General features: G+C 41.1%; 1 protein-coding gene across 5 annotated transcripts in view; it reads left to right on the top strand.

The window, feature by feature from the left end:
* Positions 1-24842, top strand: part of SEMA6A (semaphorin 6A) — a 114008-nt gene extending 89166 nt beyond the window's left edge. For 4 of the 5 annotated variants that reach the window (XM_034073273.1, XM_034073274.1, XM_005142975.4 and 1 more), the window contains 2 exons: positions 1013-1177; positions 22782-24842. In XM_034073273.1, the coding sequence (XP_033929164.1) occupies positions 1013-1177; positions 22782-23971 (1355 nt within the window). In that variant the 3' untranslated portion in view covers positions 23972-24842. The remainder of the gene's footprint in view (positions 1-1012; positions 1178-22781) is intronic. The other variant, XM_034073275.1, reaches the window with a different exon arrangement.
* The last annotated feature ends 950 nt before the right edge of the window (positions 24843-25792 follow it).

Genomic DNA, 25792 nt, shown 5'->3' with positions numbered 1-25792 from the left:
CAGAGATGGTAGACTCCAAGCAATCCAAGCATTTTGGGCGCTGACATACTTCTCAGGATCCAGCAGCAAAAGACGTGTGAGCCTACAAACACGGCTCTACCCCAACCAAATCAGTGTGTGATGTTTTCATCAGGGCATGTTCTATGAATGTGCTGTTTGTTGGGATGTATTTGATAGGCAAGGAGCTTCTCAGCCTTATTCAGGACAGCAGTAGCAGTGTCTGGAGTAGCGGTAGCCGAAAGAAGGCGTGTGAGACCTCTGTTCAGCAGCTGCTGGAGTCATAGGTTCTGGGCAGGTCCCTTTAGTCAAACATTATCTTCATTGTCTTTCTGAGAAGAAATGATGTTTGGCTTCCTGCTTGTCTCAGAGCCAGTTGGTTCTGTGAGCTCAGACAGAACCAATGACAAGGGTGCACACAGGCACGAGCGGCTGCTGGGCACTGCACATCTATCTAGAGGGCAATGCTGCAGCACAAGCACGCTGATTCCTGGCAGTCCTTTGTTCCCCTGGGAGGATGGGACAGAGAGCCACTGCTGTCACCATTTTATAGCCCTTCTGGCATTCCCCTTCTGTTTCAGCCATATTAGAAGTTATTCCATTTCAAATTGGTTTTAAAATTGCTTTTTTGCTAAGCCAGTACTAGACACATGGACTGACATTTCAGCATCAATCAGGCGTGTATAAATCTAGACAGAGGGTGCTTGACTCAGATGAAGTGTGCTCACTCACCCCCTTTCACATGCATATGACTCTGTTGAATAAAAGAACACAACCACCAGCTCAGTGGCAGCCAAAAGTGTGCACACACCTTTTAACACCCTGATCCGGAAGGTTCAAATTCCGTTTCCTTGAGGCTATGCTTTGAAGGACTTCGGAAACACTTGTCAGCCTAAGACAAGAAGTTCACCCATCACCAAAACAAAGCAGTATGTGCGTTCCTGAGTGTGGGAAGATAGCATGGTAAGTGACTAATGAGACTTGTCTTCCCTACCTGTATTTATAATGTAAACAGGACACTCCAGTTCCCTAGTCCCAAGCACCACCACTTCCGACTCTCACGCTCGACAGGGTTATGATGCTAGGGGACGCATGCTGGATTGGAAGGATCCGCTTGGTTCGTCTGAAAATACAGATCCATATGTGGCAGTTTCATCCCATAATCATCAAGACAAGAAGGGTAAGGCCTTGGAAATGACGTCCTGTAGTGAGGAGCATGGTGGGGGGAAGACTAAAGTGTAACTGCTTCCAGCTGGCTCGGAGTAACATGCAATGAAACTCCTGTGCTATAATTAAAAGCTTATCGTAAAGCCTGAAACTAAACAGCCAATCTCAGTCCCAGTCCTAGATAATTCACTGCCTGAGGAAACCACACAAAACAAACAGAAGTGTATGCTTTTGCAGAACGTGTTTTGCATGTGTACAGGAAGGAGGGAAACAGTGGGGATTTAGCTCTCTTTAAACTTGATCTGCCCTGTTCTCTGGCAGAGGAAGATCTATAGCTTCCCATTGATCTTAAGGGTGCATTTTTATATTGTCTTTTTGTCTGAATCCCCGGGGCATCACAGCAGATCTTGGCTGATTTTACATCATTTCCACCTCTCAATAACAGATAAGAGATACTGAAAGTCTGCTCTAGTTTAACCACTGAAGCAAAACTGACAGTAGTCCTAGACACTAGCCCTAAGTCCTGCTGCCAGTGAGACTTGAGCATCAAATACCTTTGAGAGTAGGGGATGAGGTCATCATTAGCTGAGGTGACTGCTGGTGGAGAGAGATTCTGTGTTGCATTTTTAAAGTATCAAAAGGTTGGAGTTAGGTGTCACTTTAGTGTTCAACCCTGTGCCGAAGAACCCTTCAGTCTAGTACAAGTGACAGCCTTGTCCTTTGGCCTCCAATCCCCTTTTGCTATATGTACACAGAATTAGGCAGAGAATTGCCAAAACTTGCCATTTGGACCTGCTTAGAGAACAAGCAGCTTTTCTCCTATGTGAGGATGGTGTTGCCTTCTCATTCCATCTTGGCCCTCCGCAGTTATCCCATCTGCTTTTAATCTGTGTCTCAAAAGAAGTTAAAATTGTTCCTTTGTAAATAGGGGACTTAGGTTCAAGTAGCTCCATTGCCTAGAGAGATTTGAGTCCTTGTTACTCTTCTCCAGGGTGTTCTTAGGTAGTTTATTTCAATCTCTTTCCCTGTTGAAGATATTTCACTCTGTATGGACTAATTAAGTATTCGGTGGGCCTGAAGAAGGATGGGAATGAGCAAAACTCGCTTGCTGAGTGGTTAGGGCACTCACCAGGGGCAAGAACACACATGAGCTTCAGTCCTTTCTGCTATGAATACTTGATATAAAACACTTAAAATATTAATTGAAATGTGGATTCTGGTCTCTATTGTTCATGCATTTTACATGAAAAACTCATTAGACAAAAGCATCAGCTGTTCCTAGAGAAACTACTGGCATGCGAGACCTGCTGCTTTGCCTTGTCTGCCCAAACTAGTAGGTTACGAACTCTCATTCCTTCCCCTCCATCTGACCCAGTGAATCTTGAATTCTCTGCATTGGCCATGGAGACTTTGATCAGCGAGTGATGAGCCTGTTAACATCACAGAACCGTTTTCAGCAGAGCTGCATGAACAGCTGGCAGCAGTTTGAACCCAGACTGTGAGCTCAGTGCCTGCTATTCTCAACAGCTCCAGATATACAGTCCCTCCCACAGTCCTGGGACATCCTGGATTTCTCTCTGAATTCCCTAGGGTTGACCTCGAAGAACCTTCATGGTTCCTCCCCATGAAGGCAGTAGGCATCACCTGGCTGGCCCAGCAGAGACAAAGCCTGGAGCTCTCTTCCAGCTGAGGAGGCCAGTCAAATTAGGCAGAAGATGCAGTAAAAATTCTGAAGATGCCATAGCAAACATCTTGGCTTTTAGGCTTGATTGACAGGAAATGGAATATAAAGATTTAAATTCCCTCAGGCAGAGGATGCAGACTTGTCTCCCACCTCCCAGCAATTAGCTTTTCCTATAAAAAAAGGGGAAAACTGCTATTTGCTTTCCTTCCTTCAGCTGGGTTTTAGAAGTGGCCTCTGTTTGAACAATTTTTGTCAGAGCTTGATCCTGTAGACATCTGGGGGGATTAAAAGTAAATCTAAAGCAAAAAAGGTGAATTTCTAGAACCTGACAGGCTTACATGTGGGTTAAGCACAGAACCTCTCTACACCTTGCAGACCTGTGAGCTGCTGAGCCTCAGCAGAGGAAAAAATTAAGACAGCTGCCAAACTCAAATTCAAAAGCATAACTTAGGGTGCAAATGACGAGAGTGCTGAAGGCTAAAGCTCAGATTCATATTCCTACTTAATATTCCTACTTAAGGTCAGTTTGAGATATTGTCCTCCTTTTTTTTTTTAATTCCTTATCCTTTGCTCTCCAGCAGTAGAACGGCTACTTAGAAAAAGTTATTTTGGGGTATCAGATATATAGAGGAGGGAAGGCAGATAAACCTGCATGCCCTTCTAAAGATGGCATGTGGTTTACCTAGCAGTCCTTTTTCCTCTCAGCAATAAATCAGTGATAATGCTGACAACCAGAAAAATACAGCTATTTTATTTTTCTGTCCTGTCTGTTAGTAACACCTGGTATCCAAAAATGCTTGAAGTGAGAGGACATTTCTTAGAAAGTCCATTGTTCCCTCTTTTGAAAGTAAGCAATATCTTTACCCTGAGAGGAGGGGATCTCATTAAGCAGATTTAAGGAAAGGGAAAGGGAAGGGGAAGGGGAAGGGGAAGGGAAAGGGAAATAAAAAGGGAAAGGAAGGGCAAGGGCAGGAAAGGGAAAGGAAAGGGAAGGAGAAAAGGAAAACGAGGAAAAGGATAAGAAAATGGAGACAGGGGAGTGACATCAAAAACACAGACATTGAAAGATCTGGCCCTTTATGTACCCAGAGGAATGCAGAGACGCATGCATTTTAATGGCACTATTTGTTATGTGTGGGTCCCTACTTCACAAATCTTTCACAAAGCAATGCTTAATAGATGGAAAGCTAGCTCTTAAAAGCATCTTGTATGCCGGTAGAAGTTTTCAGAAAAGTCTGCATTGAAAATATTAGTAAATGTATAGCTGTTGGATTCTAATAATTTTCACTTCAGCTCACTGACTGATGAAGCTTACGTTCAATACTTCCCTCCCCAGGGAGTGATGGTTACGAAAGAGCCTTATTAGCACTTGACAGGGTCATTTAAATATCATGCATTCTTTGGTGCCTAATTATGAATATTAACAAAGCTGGAAGCAGTCTACACGCAATCAAAACAATGGCGGCAGAGGTGACCGCATGGTTGTTTACCATTACCATCCACTTGTGTGTTGTTACTCCTTGCTTTGCCCAGTCAGAGCCAGCTGGCTCCAAAACTACTATTTTTTTTGTTTTTTTAAAAGGGCAATGGAAAGAGTTCTTACACAAAATTAAATCAGAAAATGTTATGCATACTATCCTTTTATAAAGATTTTGTTTTCACTTTTGCTGTGATTTCCTTTATTTTCACATATTCACAAAGAAAAAAATACTTTTTTTTAACATTTTCTCTTTGTTTTCCAAGGTACTTTCTGTTGTTCTTTGGTTGTGTCTAATGCTTTGGACAGTGTTTTCTTTCCTTTTCTGTGCTCACAAACAGAATCTTACAGATCTGTACTAATTGTACAGAATCCACTTGCTGCTTTCTTTTCTGTAGCACGGGTGCTTTGATGATGTCACATCCATCCATATGCTTCACTTTTAATTCAGTGCAGGCATCTTGGGGAATATCTGTGGGGGCGTGAAGAGGGGGTTCTTTAAAAGGGTTGACTCATGGGAATGTGACATTTGTGTGCCACAGCTTTAGTAGCTAAATATACTCTGGGATTATTGTTTCTGATCTGCATCACATTTCATGCCAAGATGAAAATGTGTAGTGCAACCCGTATAGTGGGAGCTATGTGTTGCCATCCCACTGGCATTTTGATTTTTGCCATTAAGGAATCTGCCCTTATACTGCAGAGAACAACAACAAAAATATTGGCTCTGATTGGGCAAACTGCACCCCTCTTTCCCCTTCTCTTTCCACCTCCTCCCCAGAAAAAAAAAAAAAAGTAAAAAAAAAAGAAGAAAAAAAGAAAACCAAACATGTTCTAGAGTATGTTTACATTTTGTTTGCTTTCTTGCTATGTTTTAGTGTTAATTTAATTGTGTGTTTCTCACCTTTGTTGAAACAGTTTTCCTTGTGGTCTAACCTTCCCCCCTGCTGCCATTGTACTTGGTCTCCCTCCCTCCGCAGTCATGAAGCTCCTTCTGTGGAGCGCTCCAAGGCTTTACCCTCTACACCCCAGTAGTACCATAGTGCTGTGTCTCTCTCTAGTCAAAATACTAACGAAGGGGGGAGTAGACATGTACCACTTGTCGAAAGGCCTGTGGGAAGAAAACAAAGTGATTTTCTTCAGGAGCAGCTGGCCTTGCCCCTCATTACCCTGCTGCCCTTCTCTGCTGCCTCCTGTCCTTGCCAGGCTTCCTTGAGAAATGCCTCATGCTTTTCAAGTCCTGGGTTCATTAGCACAAATGAAGCCTACTGTTCAGTTTTCTCACTTGCTCCCTGAATGCCCAGAGCCCACCTTTTAATCACAGTTTTGATAAATTGGTTGTAAATTCAGCTTACAGTTTTGTGGTTCTGCTATAGCTTCTTCTCTAGAGCATTCAGATGCTTGTGGCTGAGCTGGGCACCGCATGACGAAAGTGTAGCATTGCTGTTAGCAGGCTTAATGTTTGTATTCTTAGTTGTCTCAACACTCATTAAGTGAAGATTATGAGGTGGTATCTCCTTTCATTAACAATCCTTTTGTCAACATCTATGTAACAAAATTAAAAAGCTGATTAGAAGCTGGATGTGGTGGATACAGAGTTGAGTTGCCCATGTATTTGGTTGTCAAGAATGCTCCTGTAGATGCAAGAGTCTGATAGCACCTATTATAGACTGTAGAATCTATATTGTTATTAATAATAATTGCAGCCCTACAGTACAGAATTAGACATAACTAGCAATATTCAGGTTCTCAATTTGGGGAGGGCTGTGCTCTTGGAGAGCCCAAAAGATGTTAATTTCAAAACCTGACTCCAGAAGATGTTTCATATTGTACACAAGCTGCTGTTACTAAATTTTACTGGGAGTATTGCTACTTAAAAGATTTGCCAAGCACTGCCAATGCTTGTCTCTGGAGAGTCTTCAAATGTTCAGGCAGATTTTGCTGCAGTGAGACAGAATTACATGAAACTTCAGGTACAGTTATGATAAAAAGTGATAAGTGCTGATTTAACAAGATACTTTACAAGTAGACATGAAATAAGTGAAAAAAAAAACTGTGGCAAAGCAAAGCTTTGGAGTCTTTTTTGGCATAAATTAAACAACTGATGTTCAGCTTGGGAGGGTTGAATTTTACACCAGGAAGTGCATTTGCAAAGATGTCTCTTGCCCACAGTTTAATAGAGAGTGCTGTGGGAAAGGGAGTAGCGGATTTGCTCTTATTCTGCTTATGATTCTGTAGCACGTGGCTGAGAATTGAAGCATGAGGTGTGATTACTTGAAGCTGTAGTTCTTCACAAAGGAATTTCACCTACACAATATGAGATCATAGAACTGCGAATGGTTTGGGCTGGAAAGGACCTTAAGATCGTCAAGTTCCCGCTCTCATGCCATGGGCAGGGACCCCTCACTCTAGACCATGTCTCCCTAGGCTCTGTCCAGCCTGACCTTGAACACTGCCAGGGATGGAGCTTTTACTACTACTTCTTTGGAGAACCTGTTCCAGTGCCTCACTGCCCTCACAGTAATGAACTTCTTCCTGATATCTAACCTGAAGTTCCCTTGTTTAAGTTTGAACAGACTGCCCCTTTTTCTATTGCTACAGTCCCTGGTGAAGAGTCTCTTTCTGATATCCTAGACCCACATGTAGATTGAAACCTACTTTTCCCATTAGGATTTAGATGGGGGTTTTGGCTGGATGAGTCTGTCAAACAAAGCCCTGTAGTTTATTTTTTTTCAATAATGTTCTTAGGTAAATTAGCAGCAGCTTAATGTAAGCATCCCTGTTTTGCGGAGGTGTTTGTCACATATACTAGCTGCTAGGGTGAAACACTAAAAAAATCCTTTAAAAAAAAAACAACCACCCAACCATATATTTGTCTAGAACAGCTCTAATGAGCAACTTATCCAGGAACTGAATGTCTCAGAGACTAATCACGGCATACACGCTGTGGAGCACCACTTTAGCTCCGTATCAGATAAATATAGAAAGCCATGTTATCAATTAAATGGGACCAAATTTCTCAGCAGTTTTTAATGGCCAGATACCAGTGTCACCATACAAGGCTAATAACTAGCAAACATGCCAAATTAATGACCCCACCATCCTGGAGTTCCTGGTATCCCATGACATGCACCAGAGGGCTGTGCAGTCAGGATTAAGGGAACACACAAGACTTGTCCAGAGGAATGACACTGATCCTTCCTCTGTTCTGTCTTGCATGTATGAGTTGTCTGCTTCCAGGGCTAGAGACAGCTAATCATCTCAGAATGCATCCTCAAGTTCAAACAGTGGCAGTGAAAACTAGATGCTAATTAATAAAATAGATATTGTATATAGAATTGATGAAAGAGTGCTAGAAGGATTTTTCTGACAATAGACTTTCTTCAAACTTGCTTTCATTATGTTTTTCTGAATTTCTATGAGAATAAGAGCAAAGAGACAGAGAGAAGATAAGGCAGAAAAAATTACAGAAGCTAAGTCCCCAGGCAGGGTCTCCTTAAGCCAATTTTAATCAAACATAGGGATTGTAAAAGAATACAGGGCATGATTTAGTGCATCCTTTCCGTGACTAAGTCTTCCTTTCAAACCTTAAGTTAAAAAAAAAGCCCAAGCTCATTTAGTCATGGGTTTTTTACAGTAACCTGAAAGTATAAGGATAGGAACAGTTTTCACTGCAAAACATAGACAAGTATAGGGAAATTAAAGTAATGGAAAGAGTATATTCCAAAACACACCAACTGCCAGTGCCACACATGAAGAAATGCGTATACTTCAGCACTGGCGCTAACTTAAAATTTTCAGAAATCAAAATATTTCTCCATTTCACTGACAGTACAAATATCAGGGTTAACTATCAAAAGTGAAAATGTGAATAGTGAATTTGGAAACAAGAGCCATTTCCTACTTAGTAGCTGAAAAAGGCATCATTGGTAATAGAAGAGATAGTGTCAATGTGCAACCCCTGGTTAAGAAAACTGTCAGCAGAACTTTTCTACTCCCAGGTTACTGGATCCTGCAAATAAAAGAAGGGTGAAATTTCAAATAGAGCTTATAAGATGTAAATGTGGCTGCAGGAAACAGCAGGTTGTAACTGTCCGTCTGCATAGATTTAAAGTCAGGCTATCAATTTCCAGGCTGCAATGAGCAATAGAAGCTTGTCTCACTAAAACAGGGAAAAACTATCATTGCCCTGGGACCTTGGTCTGCTTTTTCAATAAAAAAGGCCATGTCTAATTTGTCAAGGCAGCTGCTCAAGGTTCAGGGCATTAGAGCTATTGTGTGATGGACTAGAACCCCAGCTGCATTCATCCTCAGTCACCCAGTGAGGACAGCACAGACTGCCTCATGCTCTTATTTGACCCCTGTAGCACTGACTTATTTATCAAGAGCTGGGAATTTGCTGCAGGGTGTGCTGGCCCTACAGGGTCACTACTCTATCTGGAAACAGCAAAGCATAATTGGTGGACAGGATGTTAAGTAACACTCAGTTTGATTTTTGTGCCATTTATACTGAGTATAGTGAGATGTTGTGCCATGCAAAGATGCTGAATTGGGAGGGCAACCTAGCCCTTTAAATAATAAATGTCTGAAACTGCTTTAAAATTTGAAGGGATTTGATAGCAGACAATGTACTAGCTGAAAGACACTTACAGCACCTTTTGGTGTTAAAGCCAGTATACAATTAAAATGTCAATATGCTGTTAAAGATACTTGAATAATTCATTTTTCTCATACAGGATGTGCCTAGTTTCAATAACTGTGTTAATTAATAGGTAAGATGTCCAGTAGTGATTTTACAACAACCTAAACAATAACAGTCCTGGTTCAGAGCACTTTTAATATGATCTGTGGACTGTGAACTATTTAATTACATTCCTCTGTTCAAAACACCACCTACATTCTTCTCATACAGGTAACCTTTTAGTGAATGGGGTCAACATCCCTTTTAGTATGTAGGAAGAACACTGTCTGACTCTTTTCCTCTTTTTCTCAATTTTCTTTAAGACTATAAAAAAAGGCAAGCTTAATTCTTTATGTCGTGATGGGCTGGTGTTTACTGATTAACAGCATGAAGTTAATTAAAAGAAGAAGAACCTGGAGAGGGCATAATGTAGATTTTGCCATGTTAATTTTATTGAACATTAAATACAGATAACAAATTATCATTGTGATTGGAAACTAGTTGTTCCTGTGAATATCCTTACTTTAGTCAAGTGTTTAAGCAGGTGTTGCTTCGAGGTCTTTGACAGTCATTTAGTGAGACGCTATAGTCTCTGGTATCCAATTACTTTTTCTGTGACTTTTGCTAGATTATTTTAATCGTGTGTTCAAAGATTTTCTGTGCCAGTAGCTGAGAGAAAGGATAGGGAAAAATATGTTGTTATTCACATGTTATGAAAAGATTCTTAAGGGCATTTTATTGAGAAGTTTTGAAGTAGATTGTGTAAATTTACCTTTACATCGAAAATATGCATCCTGACATCCCCATAAGGGAAAAAAGAGCTTTACTGGCCAAGCTGTAAGCTTTTGAAAAATCTCAGTCCCTCATACCCAGAAGAGATTTGTCACAATTAGGCAACTAAATACACAACAACACAGTGTACACTGAGCCTCAGAGCTGTGACTGATAAGCACTTTTAATGACCAGCTGATTGTCTGACAGCTCTCCCTGCCCCAGCAGATCAAAGTCATAGTCCCTGCTGAAGTGAATTTTAACAGCTCCATTGACTTTAGAAGAGCTTAGGGCAATTTATAGAGAAGTTGCTCAAGAATCATTAAGAGGCTTTTCTGGCACAACTGTACAATACAGCAAAAATTTGGAAATGGCTAACAGTACATTCATCAGCAGCTTTGCATTGGGTGGGAAGAATATCTGTAATACTCTGAAATAGTGAGTCCTAGTGACAGCCTCCAGACCAGTTCCAGCCTCCCACATCTACCATACTGGTTAGCCCTGGATATAAAACTGTAGTTCTCCCAGCAGCAACCAAAGATTGCTATCTTTTGTGAAATAAAATCTCAGATGAAGGTACCGCTTGATAGCATTGTCAAAACTGGGCATAAACTAGACAGTTCTTTCATATGCCCAACAAGGATTTTTTTAATTGGAAAATAACACCAGCTGCATGCTGTCAATAATATGCCATCTCGTGCATGCTCCATCCCATCTTACCCACAATTATGATAGAAAATAAAAGAACAGCTGTTAAAAAAAGGGGGGGGGGAGAGAAGCAGGCACATTTTTAAAGCACTACAAAGCTACTGTTATTCACTATCATGTTCTTGTAGAAAGAAACAGAGGAGGGTTGTTTTGGAGAGCCTGAAAAATCTGCGGTTACTAAACACAAACAGTACCACCACAGACAGGGCAATATAAGCATGCACAGAAACACCTCCTGAAGAGTCGCACACTGAAGCCTGCATTAAAATAGTTCCAAAAGTCTATTGAGAAGCAATATTTTCCAGGTGTTTCCTTATTCTTCAAGTGATAAATTCTTACTGGCTTCCTGTTTGAAGGCAAGCAGGGTGAGCGAGACAGAAGCCATAATGGTGGGTAAACATCGAGCAGTGTTTGTTTTTAAAGAAGCCAACAGAAGTGATCTTGTCATGTGGTGCATGTTTTAGTAGCTTGAGCCAGTGGTCACCACTCCTGCCACCAGCTTCCACCAAACAGTTCAACAATTCTCCATGTGTATTCATTGCTGAATGAGTCCCAAGCAAAGGCTCTTAGAGGAGAGCACAGAGCAAGAGTGCCCTCTGTCCCATCTTCTGCCTGCTCTTCCCACTGAACCTCTTGCATTCACCACAAAGCCTGCCCAGAGATTTGGGCAGTCATGGCTCATAATGAAGAACATAAAGAGCACTGTTTCTTATTTTTTGCAGATAGCATTCAGCTTTATCTCTACAAAAAAACACTAGTCTCTATTCAGTGTCTTAAAGAGGTCTTACAGTCCTGCAGCACTTCATATGCTTTCTGTCTAAATATGACCAAGCTATGGGCAATACCCTCAGGCACTCATACAATATGACCTATTAATTTCCTATACACAGGGGGATTTGTATAACGAAGTGTGCAGTTCTCAGTCATGGAACTGAATTACGAATATGAAATCAGCAGCTACTTTCATATACCCAGCATCAAGACCTGGAAAGACAATACAGTTTATCTCTACTTGCTCATGGCAAGACAATTTGATAACATCAGCTGTGCTTCCCTGAAAGGTTTGGTCTCAGCTACACTGTGTTTAGAAAGAGGGAGGGAGAATAAATACATATCACTGAGAGAAAAGAGACTGTGATAAAATTTGTTAGGGTCCAAAATGCTAGGAAAAAAATGATGCTTTAACTGCTCACGTGGAAGTTTGTATATTTGCAGATCCATAAACACATCTTGAGAGCTAGTGTGCAGATATGAAAAAGCCTTCTTATAGACCTACCTTCATGTTGATCAACTAGCTGTGCAGGTTGCCTGGTTTGCCTGCAGCAGAGGAAAATACTGGCTTAAAGGAAGAGCATGAGCAGAAACTGAACAAACATTACAGTAAATCTAGGAAATGGAGATTTGATCCAGTACCGGAACTGAGGGAAAGGCTGGGGAGTTGTATTGCAGAAACACTGCCATTTGTGAGGTGTGTGGTAAAGCAAATACACAGGCATGTCTGCCTCACCTGCCACTGGACAGTCAAGGATATCTGGATGGGCTTTGAATGTATGTTGGAGAAGACACATTTGCCAACACTGCTCTGTGGTAAGAGTGCTACTGGCCTCAGCTTGCTAAAGAGTATCCTCTGAGATTAATCATAGGATGGTTTGGGGTGGAAGGAACCGTAAAGCTCATTCAGTTCCAACCCCCTGCCATGGGCAGGGACACCTTCCACTAGAGTAGGTTGCTCCAAACCCTGCCTTACTTGGCCTTGAGCATTGCCAGGGATGGGGCAGCCACAGCTTCTCTGGGCGACCTGGTGCCTCACCACCCTCACAGGGAAGAGCTTCTTCCTTATATCTAGTCTAAATCTCCCCTCTTTCAGCTTAAGCCATTCCCTCTTGTCTACAGTCATCTTGTTCAGTGAAGCAGACAGGCTGTAGTAAGCACTGAGTATGCAAAAAAAATTCACAGACAGGAAACATCAATGAAGTTATGGCATCAAAGTGCCTGCAAGATGGGCAGGTGGTTAAAAAAAGATAGGTTAAAAAATGTAGAGAACTACAAATTCAACAGAAAGAAAAAATGCATGAAAGAAGTCACCATCGGAGATATAGAAAATGAAGTGAGAGAGACAATAGCAGCACCAGGACAAGAAGTCCATCAGGGAAATGCTGTCTTTTAACTCAGGATGTGGCTGGAGTAACTGGGCTTGCTTCACTAGAGATGCTGTGGATTCAAATGAATGTAATTGAGAGGAAAGAAGGCTTCTGATATTTATATTGGAAGAGTAGAGAGATACCAAAAAAAGAACTAGTGGTAAAATTAGTCTTTCTGATTGTTATGGCCAGCGTTTCAAACTCATCACAGTTCCTCAGTTACTTAATGTATTCAAAGGCGGATGAGGCTATGAGACTGCAATACAGAGGGAAATGATAAACCTAACAGCAGACATGTATAAACTACTTTTTGTCTACAGCACCAGCCCTTGCAAATATTTCTGGAAGCAGCAGTCTTTTGACTGCTTTTGACTACACCTGCAGTGTTCATGAGTGTCAGAGAAATGAAGAGTTAATCCACAGTGTTTGCTTTCTGTCACAAAATATACAGTGCTGGCATTTTAATCACAGAAGAGGTTTCATCCTTCTGTGTAAGAGACCTTCTGTGGAGACCAGCCACATACCTAATGAGCACCAGCAAACCAGCTGTGGGGAGAAGGACTGTTCCTAAGAATTACAGTTATGTGTATGAGTAAACATTATTAGGTCATGGAGTTGTTCAGCATTTTAATAGTAATTTCCAAGGACCTCAGTAAATAGGATATATAGGGTACAGTCTTATTATTTAAAAGCCTTAGATGTTTAATGGATGGCTCCTTTGTTAGTCCAGCTGTGATGTGTTCAGTCGCATTAGTAGTTCAAAACTAGTATTTCCATTTTTGTTTCTTTAGAGAAGATCAGAGCTGATGAGGAAAAAATTTTTGCTTTTAGGTCATATGCAGTGTTTGAAATTTAACCCCAGTCCTTCCATAAGGCTGCTTTGAGCTTCAGTCTGCTAAGCAGAGCTGCTTATGTTGACATTCAGTGAACTTCACTTTTCCCTATTGTGCAGAAAGGCCATAGTTCAGAACAGGCTGTAAAAAAGGAGGGGGAAAGCCACAGATTTCTCAGTGACAGCTTCTCTTTCCTTGACACTGTTCATAAAAACTGCTTCCAGAAAGGCACTGGGCTGCCCAGAATACATAATGCCCACAGCAGGGGACAAAAAAAAAAGCATTTGTTCTGCACCATCAGAGGAGCTCCATGCAGTGAAATGGGAACTGTGAAGATGAGAGATTCACTTTACAGGCTACAACAACTTCTCTGGAGTCCTGAATTCATGCATATTCAGCCAAACATATGTAAATATGGTGTAAGCCAGCTGTGAAAGATCCCCTGAAGTAAACTAATAAAGAGCAGCTGGATATGTTTAAGCTCATCCCAGGCATAGTAGAAAGGTCCCAGAATGTGCACTGAACTTTTTTTTACGTCATTAGAGGAAACGCAGCAGACTTTAAAGGGAACTTGTATTTTAAGATGCAAAGCAGCATAAAGTTTGCCTTGCTGAAACAGGCTACAAAAGAATTAATTTTCCTTGACATTTGGATTTTATACATATTTTTTTAACTCCTGCGAATGCCTGTGTTTTACTCTTTTAAAGGATCTGCTATGTGTGATTATTCCACATCACACAGAGGCATCTAAAATTATCGTTGCTCACTGGGAGAGGGTGAGAGGTGAAAGAAAGTGCTGAAATCAGGAAAGCTCCAAATGATCAGCCACTGTGTACCACTTGCCAGTTGGAGAAAGGTTGTCAAGCACTTTCTAGTGGAAGAGCTTGAGTCTAGCCACGAGGACAAATACAACTGGGCTAGCATCAGGAATCTAATGACTTTCGTCGTTATATTATAGATCCAGGAGGTCATGTATCTCAAACCTTCTCCCATATCTGCAAAATTAATAAACTGATTTATTAATTTAGAGATACTGCCTAGAAGTAACACAATTTAAAAAGCTCTAAGAGTTTGCTATTCCAGTCTTCTTCAGGTCTCCTGCCCCTTCTTTTCAGTGAGAGTGGAACTTGTCTAAGCATGAATTTTCCTGGTTCAGATCTCATAATTTCCATCTATAATCCCTTTAAAAAAAAAAAAAAAAAGAACTGCTTGTTTCTAATTTCTTAAAATTCACAGGTATGGTCATAATAGTGTAGTTTTGTATGGCTGTTGTCACATGCAGAAAAATTGGATTGCAGACTCATAATCAAACTAAAAACAGGTAATGGAATTCTGTTCCAAAAATGTTGCTTTAAGATTTGTTGGTTATCTGATATGGAAATGGCCTTCTTTTACTAAGTTACAGCCATCTTTTTTCTGTAAAGAGTCATGTTGACAGTTGTCAAAAGTGGAGAAAAGTGATACAATTTGGACCAATTGAAAGAAGAAATAAAACTACCCTGCGAGATCGGTAAATGAACCTATCCTAGAGGGATTGCTTCTGAAACTGCTCTGATTAAGGGCCACAAAACCCTGACAGAGGCCACTATGGCTGATCTGATTGCTTAGATCTTTTTCAAGGCTTTGTTATATGTTACTTCAGACATATTATATATTGATTTTCTTTTCATAGTTTTGAAGAAGCACAATTTCTCCTCATACCTTCAATGATCCTCAGGCCTCTTGTCACTGAAGATTTTCTCTTTACCAGATTCATTCTTCTCTCCCAGCGCATACATCCACTTTTTGTTTGCTAGATATCTCAGACTGCTAGCTTGGGTAACTGTCTTTGAGAGCTGTAGAGTGGGCAAGATGGATTGCTCTCCTCAGCACACTCGTGCAAAACTTACAGTTGCAGACCTTTACAAGGCAACAATACAGCTTTACTGCGAGAGGTGGGAGAAAAAAGCATTTGCCAGCAGGTTTAACTATGAATGTCTAAGCTGTTTTTTCCTAGCTGGTGACACCAAGAGTCCAGAAAAATTAATATTGGGTAGGAGTGCACTGAGTCAGCAGAACAAGTCTTTGCAAACAGAAAGAAAAAGTTTGCTTACTGTTTTCAACAAAGCAGTTCTGATAAAGTGACAAACATCAAGTCATTGGGATTGTAATGTGGTTGGATTGTGTTAAACCATAAAACCCTTCCTTCAAGAAAGAGGTGAAATATGAACTCAGAAATGCATGGTAGACTTTGGACATTCCTGAATGTGCTATCACTTTAAATCTGGGTGTCTGGTCTAAATTTATCTTCTGTTTTTTTATTATTTCTGTTGCTGGTTAAAACGGAGGAAGAAAGCTTGTTAATACCTGCAGGGATTTTCCAGGATGAGATAGTCTTTTAGCAGCATGAGACTGTCTGTAAACACAGTTCTAACACCTGGAGACACACATTGAAAACTTACTCAGTGGTATTTAAAAAAGATATTCTGAAGCCCATAAAAACCTCCATCATAATGAGTCTATACCGGGGTTTCCTGCATGTCTCAGCAAAGGGGAGACTTACATCAGAAAAGGTTGCACTGAAGAACAAAACTAATTGGAAGGTTTTCCCCTTGAATAACAACAGTAAAGAAATCATTGTGCCTTTCTCGAACAATGACTTGTTCTGTGCAAGTCTCAAGTGATTTTCTAGGTGTTGGAGATAGAAGCGGGGTCATTCTCATTTAGCCAGGGAGGGGAAGTTTAAGATAGCAGTGACACTCCCTGACTGCTGTTCATGTGTGGTCTAGACTTAAAGATTACCTTATTCCCTGACAGCTATTCCTCACTTCCCTGCCAAAACAGCATTCTTCATGTTTCAGTTTTGTGTGTGCCACCGTTTTGGGTTATTGCTTCACCATCTGTAGCAGGCAGCTTTGGAAAGCTGGACAATGACAGATCCCTGCAGAGGTGATCACAGAGCATTCTTGATGGCCATGGCATGAAGTCATCTCATTGTCCAGGGTACACCTCTCACAGCCATAAATCATTTCAGGATAGAGGTGCCTTTGTCTTTGTGCCACAGCCAACTGTGGTGCACAGACTGAAAGATGTTATTTCTGGTGCCAAATAACTAGGTTATTCACACACAGGAACTTGCAGTTATGGGACCAGGTACTGCTGTCTGCCCTGTACGTTTTTCTCACTGTCTTGGTTGTGAGAGAAGGCAGTGTCCAGAGTGTTGTATCACTTAAACAGCCTCACATTAAGCTATTCAAACTGGGAAGTTTTCTGCTATTTGTTCTTATTTGTCAAGCAGCTGTCAAGGTTATAAGCTGGAATTTCAATTTGTGCTCACTGCAAAGTGTATGCCAGAGCCTAGACTTAGAGGAATGTGACTGTGGGGCTCATCTTGATGTACTGCTATCCCCGTCCCTGACCATAGGTGCAACAAAGAGATTTAGGCTTCATAATGGGATGCTTCTTTTTATACCATACATGCTAAAAGGACATGGCTCTTCTACCAGGCCTCTGGAGTTGACATCTCCTTTCAGCAGATGCCTATTAAGTGCAGTTCTCTTGAGACAGACACCTTATTTCAGATCTCTTTCCAGGCAGACCTTTGAAGAGTACTTTTCAACCACAGCTTTTCAGCAGATTTTAGCTCCCTTTCATTTGCTTCTGAGAAAAGAAGTCAAAGACTTTACAGAAGTCAAAGTGTATCATGCTTAATGTTTCCCCATAAAAAGTAAGCCATTTATCCTATGAAGAAAGAAAGTTTATCTGGTGTAATGTAATTTATTCTTGTCAAATTTGCTTTGGCTTTTTCATTTATTTATTTCAATAATTACTTTATTATTCTTCGAATGCTCCTAAGATTGATTGTTTAGTCACTTGTTCTAGTGTCATTCCCATTCTAAAAATTGCACTGGCAGGTCTGTCTTTTGTTAGGCCCTCTCTTTGGCTCATCTCAAAGTCAGGTAATAGGCTTATCTTTTACCAGAGCTTTCGATGCTTACACTTCCTCAAGAGTTCTCCAAGATACTGCACAGTGTCTAGAAATTGCTTTGGCTAGCTCCTTAAGCAGTTGGGGATGAATTCATTTAGCCAACTTGAAAACACCTACATTACCTAAATATTTTTACATCTTTTTTCTGTCATGGGCAACACTTACTTCCTGACTTTTTTACATTTCTGATCATAGACCAGAGTGGGGATTTTTGCTGAAAAGTGAAGCAGAAAAAGGAGTAAATGCATCAGTTTCCATGTCTTTCCTTATCTTTTCTCTTTTATTGAAGTTTGGTGCACTAATACTCGTTATTCTTTTTTGATTAAGCTTATGCCATGTATCCTTTAGAATGGTGAACTCTATCCCTTTGTGATTATTCATCCTAATTACATTTCTGCCCTCAGAAGTTTTTTTTCTGTTAGCCTTAGAAGGAACAGAACATGCCCAGAATAGCTGCATCAGCATTTTCATGCAATGATACTTTCAGCACTGTGCACATTTAGCTTTTTAGCTTGTCTTTTTAGAAGATATAGAGATACACCCCCAACCCTTAAATACTTTTGTTAATTGGTGAAAAAAGCCTCATCTTCCTGCTTATGAAGTTCTAGTGTACAGTAGATCTATGTCATTGCATCACTTCCAGTGTTTTCTCTCTTATTTTCACTCAGACACATTCAGCAAGTCTGATTCCCACATTTTCCAGAACTTTAGAAAAAGCATATGCATTATTGACGTAAAATTTTACATCTCCTGTTTTTTTCCCTATCTGCTTTTAGTGAACAAGCTAGACTCATAGTCTGCTCATCTGGTTTATCCATGAGCCCTAGCTCATTTCAGAATTTCAATACTTTGACGATTTGGAAACACTTTTCTTAAACAACCAGGCATCCAACACCATGTACCTTACCTACAAGGACTGCTGGAAGAATGTATTATGTATAGGAGAATAATGCGATACCGTATTGGGTCTTCTTTCTCATTGGATGAGTAAGAGGTGATTTTGCAGGTTCCAGACTGTTACAATACAACGCATACTGACTAAGAAGATGAATGGGGATGTTAGGACATGCAAAAAAAAGGACATAGGATGAAATTAAAGAAAGTTAATGGAGGAGAAAGGATAACATTGTCTGTGGGAATCAGAATGGCTATGAAAAGTGGAGGATATCAGAGGACTAGCTTGGCTCTTTTAATAGCCAGAAATAATGGTACATTACATGTGGGAAGATCCTGAAGTCATAAGCCCAGTTGTGATTTGCAAGGGACAGAGTTTGACCCAACTGGAAGACTTCAGGGAGGTAGGTAAATGTCAGTATGTTTGCAGCATTAGCAACATATAAGGTCTGATCCTTGAAGGTGCAAATATTTAATCTCATCTATGTCTCTGAAGCTTTTTCAGTTTTGCTACTATTTTTACCACCAGACCTCTCCCACATATAATGTTAATACAGGTAATTCTGTCAACAATATCCCTTTCCAAAGAACAGCTGGTTATTATCCATGTTGATACATGTATTATACACATACTACAAAAAGCAGCCAAGAATATGGCTGAGCACTTCAGACCACATAATGAAATAAGCAATGTATTTTCACATTTGGGAAGAACATATTGCAAACAGGGAAGTGCTAGACATAATATTTTAAAACTAACCAATTTAAAATAATCATTTTATTATTAAATATAAAAATAGTACAGTAATATTTGTACCAATCATACTTCATAGCCTGGTTCCTTAGCATTTTATGCAGCTAGCCCAGTTAGTTTTCCAATACAAGACTTAGAAGGTTGTCAGATAATAAATAGCTTTAAGACTTTTCAATAGCAGGGATTTCCTCAAAGCTGGAAGCTCAAATACCTCATTTGACTTTCAAACACGGAAGCCCTAAATTTTTCTTCTTATTTTCTCACTTTATTTTAATTGTTTGAATAGTGAGACACAAACATTGTCCTATCTGATTGCTTTCAAACTGTCTTGTTTTGGAGACATAGTTGGGATCACACATCTGTTTATTCTTCCCGGTCTGTGAAGGCAGTTGCTACTGAGGCTGGAGGCTTGAGATGTTGATTGACAATGACGGCAATTATCAGTCTATTTCATAGGAGAATTTACTTCCATGTGGTCATGACAGTAGGATGCTAAACATTCCTCATACTTTTTCATTACTTAATTGTAACTATTCCATAAACATTAATGCAAGGTCAAATCTTGCTCATCTTATTTCATTTAGGTTAAAGTTGTTTGGATTACTTGCTTAACTGAAGATACATGGATGTGACCCATGGTAAAAAAACAAATTACATTGTTTACCTGACATTGTGTCCAGAGAAGATCCACCTGCTTAGAGCAAAGCCACTAATGTTAAATATTCTTTAACTCTAGTATAGATAATATAATAAATATCAGGAAGGTTTTAGCTCAAGAAGGACTAGCTGGAATCAGGCTGGTTTAAGACCATTATAAATATCTGCTGATAAAAATACTGCAGCATGAGCAGCACCATTTCAGCTACCCATTTCTTGAACATACCTGGTCACTTAGTCTGAACTGTGTGCTAATTTTATAACATGAGTTGTAATGATTCAATATCCATTGGTAGTATAAATGCTATTTTATGCAGTGATGCAAGTTTGTGCTTAAGGCTATCATCACAGAGTAGATATGACCTGTGGCAGAAGGCTGAGAGTGTAGAACAGCCTCACTTAGGCAGTAGAAAGTGTGAGGCATGGATGCAAGGTATAAGCCATTCCCTCTCATCCTATCACCAGACACCTGAAAGAAAGATCAGCATTTTCCCCTCCATTCCTTGTCATAAGGAAGTTTTAGATCCATGAGATCTCCTCTAAGCTGAACAAACTGGGTATCTTCAACTGTTCCTCATGAGTCATGCCCTGTAGTCTTTTCAACACCTGTATTAGCGAGCTTTGGACACAATCTGATATTTTTCTACTGTTGGCCCTTTTGGCCAACAGGGCACATCATTGTTGATTCTTACTAAGCTTACCATCAGACAAAATTGCCATGTCCCTTTGTGGAGAACCCTTTTCCCCCAGTCTTTACATAAAAGGGTATAAAGTTAGTAAGGCATGACTTTCCCTTCCTGAACCCATGCTGGCTTTGATGTAGATGCTTACACCCTTACACAGGCACTGAGCAGGGATTTTGAGTCTCTTTCATGCAGAAAACATTGGACTTCAGTGCTCAAAAGGGCGTATCTCTAGAAGTTTGTGGATAGAATGTGTCTATGAAATTAGGTTTTTTCAGTTGGAGCTTTTTTAACTCCACTCCCAGCAATGCATTTCTGGATAAATCTTAACACTTCCCTGACCATCCTTCCTACTGATTCTCCAATTAGTGACCACAGACAGTTTTAAAAGTGTAAATAAATTTGGCCTCAAAATGCTGCATAGCCTAGGCTGTAAATATCAGCAGATGAAGGTCTGCAGAAGACCAGCACCTTTCCAGTGAAATGTAGTTACTGCTGACTGTGCTGTAACCACTAGACTGTGCTTCTGTTCTGAATACAGCAATTTTGCACATGTATTTAAATTACAGAGCTAGGCTTTTACTGCTGTTTGTTAAGTGCTGATGACAAAGAGTAGAAAAATCTGCCTCTTAAAAAGCTGCTGGGCTTTAAAAGAGGGTTTTCTTAGAAACAATTAATTGGAAGATTGTTTCTAATTACGTATTGTTTCCTGAGATTTATTTCTTCCTCTCCCTTTACTTTTTGACTATTAAGATATTTATATGAATGCTAGATCTTATTTTCTTAAGTGATCATCTGCTCTTGCTATTTATTCTCCTTATGAAATCATAATCTTCTATTATTTTTCACATTATAATAATTTCCACAGCAACCAGCTGTGATGTCACACAGTGGGGCTTATGATTTCAAGAGCTGTTTTGTTTTTACATGTGAAGTTCCTGTCTTTTAAGGATATACCTCTTGCCCACCTAAACTCTGCGATTAAATGGGCACAGAAAAATACATGCTATAGAAGCAATACTATATCAAAGATTTTTGTGAGATAGTGGAGACTTTTCAATGCCTTTTTAACACAGTTTGCTGAGGAGAATTGTGCATTGTTTCTAATTTTGGGCCATTAATACCTTCTCTTCCAAATACATGAAAAGACAGTCTAGAAGAAGTTGAGTTATGACATAGAAGTTTTGTATCCTTACAAAGTCTCAGGAGAGCCTTAGAAGTACATTTTCTGTCTTGCTGCCTCTTGTGTAATAAGGACAAGCATGTGGAGCTTTTAATGCCAGGCACTTGGGTCCTGTCTGGAGAAACAGGTGGGAGAGATGTTCCTTCAACTCCTTGTCAGATTGAAGCTTCTCCTTGTTAGGCACAAAAGAACAAAAACAGAAGTGAAAGAAAAGCAAACTGCAAGTTTGTGTTTCATTAGGGCTGCAGGCCTGGTGCCCAAGTATATCAGAAAAGCAACTTTCTTCAGAAATTCAGGGTATTGATTGGTGCTGAATTAGGGACTTAAGATGAAGGAGGCAAACTCTGCCAAAGATGCTTTCACTGACACTTGGCTCTTGGAGGGCCAAGTAAGATGTGACAGTGGTCTCTGATCATGGCACCGGACAAGATGAGGCCCCCAGAGTAAGGGCTTTCAGATGAGAAAGCACAGGCTCTAGCACAGAGGTTGAACTATTCATGTGTTCAGAACAAGAGAGAGCTTTTAAAATGAAAATAGCAAGGACAGTCCTTTAGCAGTCTCAATACATTTCAACACTGCTCTATCTTTCCAAGTTATTTAAGCATCCTCCTGATGCTCGGGCATGTGACACTGACTTTTGAAACACATGATAAAGAGAACAGAATGATGAGCAGAGAAAGAAGTCTTACACAATAGGGGATGCACTTCTCTGGTATTTATGGAACTTCTGTCTCCTCTCCTTTTTTTAAAGGTTTTTCAATGTAAATAGTTTACCATAGTAAAAATAAGATGCTATTAGCTGAGGAGAGACTGGATGGAGGGAGGGGAGAAAAAAGCAGTATGTCAGAGTAGGAGAAATGATAGCTCTGACCTCCTGAAGTCAGGAGTGAGTTGCCCAGGGCCAGGGTTTCAAACTGATTGCACTTGCCCTGAAAGTAAATTTTCTCTCCCCTGCTGAACTTCAAAGTCTTCAGTTCCAGATCTGAAAGCTGTTCTGAGAGCCTAAGGCTGCACATGCAAGATGTAGCTTGGCAGGTAGTTGCCAAATTTGGGCAAGCTGATAAAAAATCACCTTGCAATACACAAACCAACCTTCCAGAGCATGCCTTTGAACAAAGTAGTTAATGATGAGTAACTTTTCTCTGTTCTTTATTTGTTTAACCACTGTGTGCTATTTATTGCAGGAGTGATTCGTGAGAGTTACCTAAAGGGTCATGATCAGCTGGTGCCGGTCACCCTGTTGGCCATTGCTGTTATTCTTGCTTTTGTCATGGGGGCCGTCTTTTCGGGCATCATTGTGTACTGCATCTGTGACCACCGCCGCAGAGATGTGGCTGTTGTGCAGAGGAAGGAGAAGGAACTGACCCATTCTCGCCGTGGCTCCATGAGCAGCGTTACCAAACTCAGTGGTCTCTTTGGGGACGCTCAGTCCAAGGAGCCAAAGCCTGAAGCTATCCTCACTCCTCTGATGCACAATGGCAAGCTGGCTACCCCAGGTAACACTGCCAAGATGCTAATCAAAGCTGACCAGCACCATCTGGACCTGGCTGCCCTGCCAACCCCTGAGTCCACCCCAACCCTGCAGCAGAAGAGAAAGCCCAGCCGTGGCAGCAGGGAATGGGAGAGAAACCAGAACCTCATCAATGCCTGCACAAAAGATATCCCCCCAATGGCCTCTCCTGTGATCCCAACTGACCTGCCACTCAGGGCTTCTCCTAGCCACATTCCCAGCGTTGTCGTCCTGCCCATTACCCAGCAAGGCTACCAGCATGAGTACGTTGACCAGCCAAAAATGAGTGATGGAGCTCAGATGTCTGTGGAGGACCAGAATGCCACCCTTGAGTACAAAACCATCAAGGACCATCTCAGCAGCAAAAGCCCCAGCCATGGGGTTAACCTGGTGGAAAATCTCGAGAGCATGCCACCAAAAGTACCCCAGCGGGAAGCCTCTCTTGGGCCCCCGAGCGCCTCATTGTCACAAAGTGGCCTGAGCAAGCGGCTGGAGATGCACTCTTCTGCTTACAACGTGGACTACAAGCGAAGCTACCCTACAAACTCGCTCACGAGAAGTCACCAGACGTCGACCCTCAAAAGAAACAACACTAACTCTTCTAACTCGTCCCACCTCTCCCGCAATCAGAGCTTCGGCCGAGGCGACAACCCGCCGCCGGCCCCGCAACGGGTGGACTCCATACAGGTCCATGCTGCGCAGGCACAGGCTGTGACTGTATCTCGACAGCCAAGTCTTACCACCTACAATTCGCTGACAAGGTCAGGGTTGAAACGCACACCCTCGCTAAAGCCAGATGTACCTCCCAAACCTTCCTTTCCCCCACTCTCCACGTCCATGAAGCCCAACGATGCATGTACATAATCAGAGTGGGGGGGGAGGGGGGATGATGGCAATTAAGCAGAGGTTGCCCTCAAAATCCAGTGTTCTGCAACTGTTATCGCTTGCTTCTCTGAGAAGATGGTTGTTGTAAGCTGAAGATGTGTTGAATTTCTGCTCTCTGGGAAAAGTGGAATATTTTTTTAAACCCGAGCCATATGACTCATGGTTGAAGGTTTGCAATTGCAGGACTTGCCCCCACAACCCGCCAGTTCTTTGCTCAAAAGAGTAACCCTCCATCACAAACTTTGAGCCAAAAGCACACAGGTGAAAAATGACTGTGACATTTCACCCCCAACTGCACAGTGCATTCCTGAACTGGGAAAGAGTGCTCTGAAAAGCAAAATAAATAATTACAAAAACAAACAAATTTAAAAAATACAAAAAGTGAAAAGAAAAAAATAATCCATTGATAAAGCTAACTTTGACTTAACAGTGGCAGAAGTTTACTATGTGAAGGTACTGTGAAATGATGCCCATCAGTATTACAACCGCTTGGTTACAGCAGTTAAATGCCATGTTGGGCAAACTATGTCATAGATTTCTGCTACCCTTCTCTTTTAACGAATAACACGTGACTGTTAATGCAAGTAACTCTTTTTATTTATTGTTCAACTTTCTTTTTTCCTAAAGAAATGACTTCTGCATATCATCCTGAGAGCAGCTCTTCAGAGAAGTACCTTGAAAGCTATACCTATTTAACGTGAAGCCCATTAACTGGAGTAATTAAAACTCTTTTATTTTTCCAATAAATTCACTGAGGTAGATAAATTGGAGCTGGAATTCTGAACTTTGTGCCTGGACTGCCTGATTAGCTGAAAAAAAAAAGAAAAAAAAAAAGGGGATATCTGTTTAAGTCTCTCAGCTAATTAGCTGGCTCGGCCTCTGACCTAAGACAGCAACAAACAAATACTGCGAGTTCATAACTTCTAAAGCAACTGCAAGAGAAACTCTTTAAAAGCTGCACATTTGTGCACCATTGCTATCAACATAGCTTTGTCAGTAGCTAATACTTTCTGTGAAGGCACCAGCTTGTGATGTGCCATCTCATTTCACCTTGCATGTGAGACAGCAAACAAAATCCTCAAACAGTGTGAACTAATTAATATGCCGGCTGTTACCATGCATAAATTATGGTCTTATCACACGGGTTTTTCGTGGGAAATATATCTGTGAATAGCCTGTTTTCTTCCACATGTAAATTTGTGCCTTACACCCTCAGTTGTGTACACTTGTGAGCTGTAGTATGTAAAAACCTTTTTCTTTTTCCCCTTTGAGTAATGCAAATATTTATTGATCCTTCCTCCTCCAAGCCCTTTAAAGAACTGGAGTAAAGACATAGAATGAAGAACGTGGTGGTTATTGTCATAACCCCATGTCCCTTAAGAAATTAGGCTAGCACCATATCCTCCACTTTGATTTGACTTTATAGCTGTGCCAAGTCCTCCCTCAAAACCGCCTACAAACGGCAACACTCTCAAGGCACCATGCTGGGGGTTCCGCCTTCCTCCACCTCCTCCTCCTCCTTTACTGCCTGTCAGCATGGCAATCATCTCACTGGGCAGCAGGGAAGCTACCAACACCTTTGTCCAACAGGGCTGGTGTGTTCCCTGCCTGTATGTTCCCTTTTGTCCACAAGCACCGGGGAGAGGGGTCAGCCCTGCAGAAAGCCTGGCCGTGCATCCTGCAGCACGCAGGGCTAAAGGAGCGAGGACAGGCTGGCAGGCTCCTGCTGTGGCTACCTGCTGCTCCAGAAGGATGCTGCATATACTTCTTTGGGGAAAAATGGCTTTGTTTTTGGTTTTT

This window comes from Melopsittacus undulatus, chromosome Z, assembly GCF_012275295.1.
Source record: "Melopsittacus undulatus isolate bMelUnd1 chromosome Z, bMelUnd1.mat.Z, whole genome shotgun sequence".
Lineage (NCBI taxonomy): Eukaryota > Metazoa > Chordata > Aves > Psittaciformes > Psittaculidae > Melopsittacus > Melopsittacus undulatus.
Note: the sequence above shows the minus strand (reverse complement) of the source record. Positions and strands in the feature narration are given on the sequence as shown.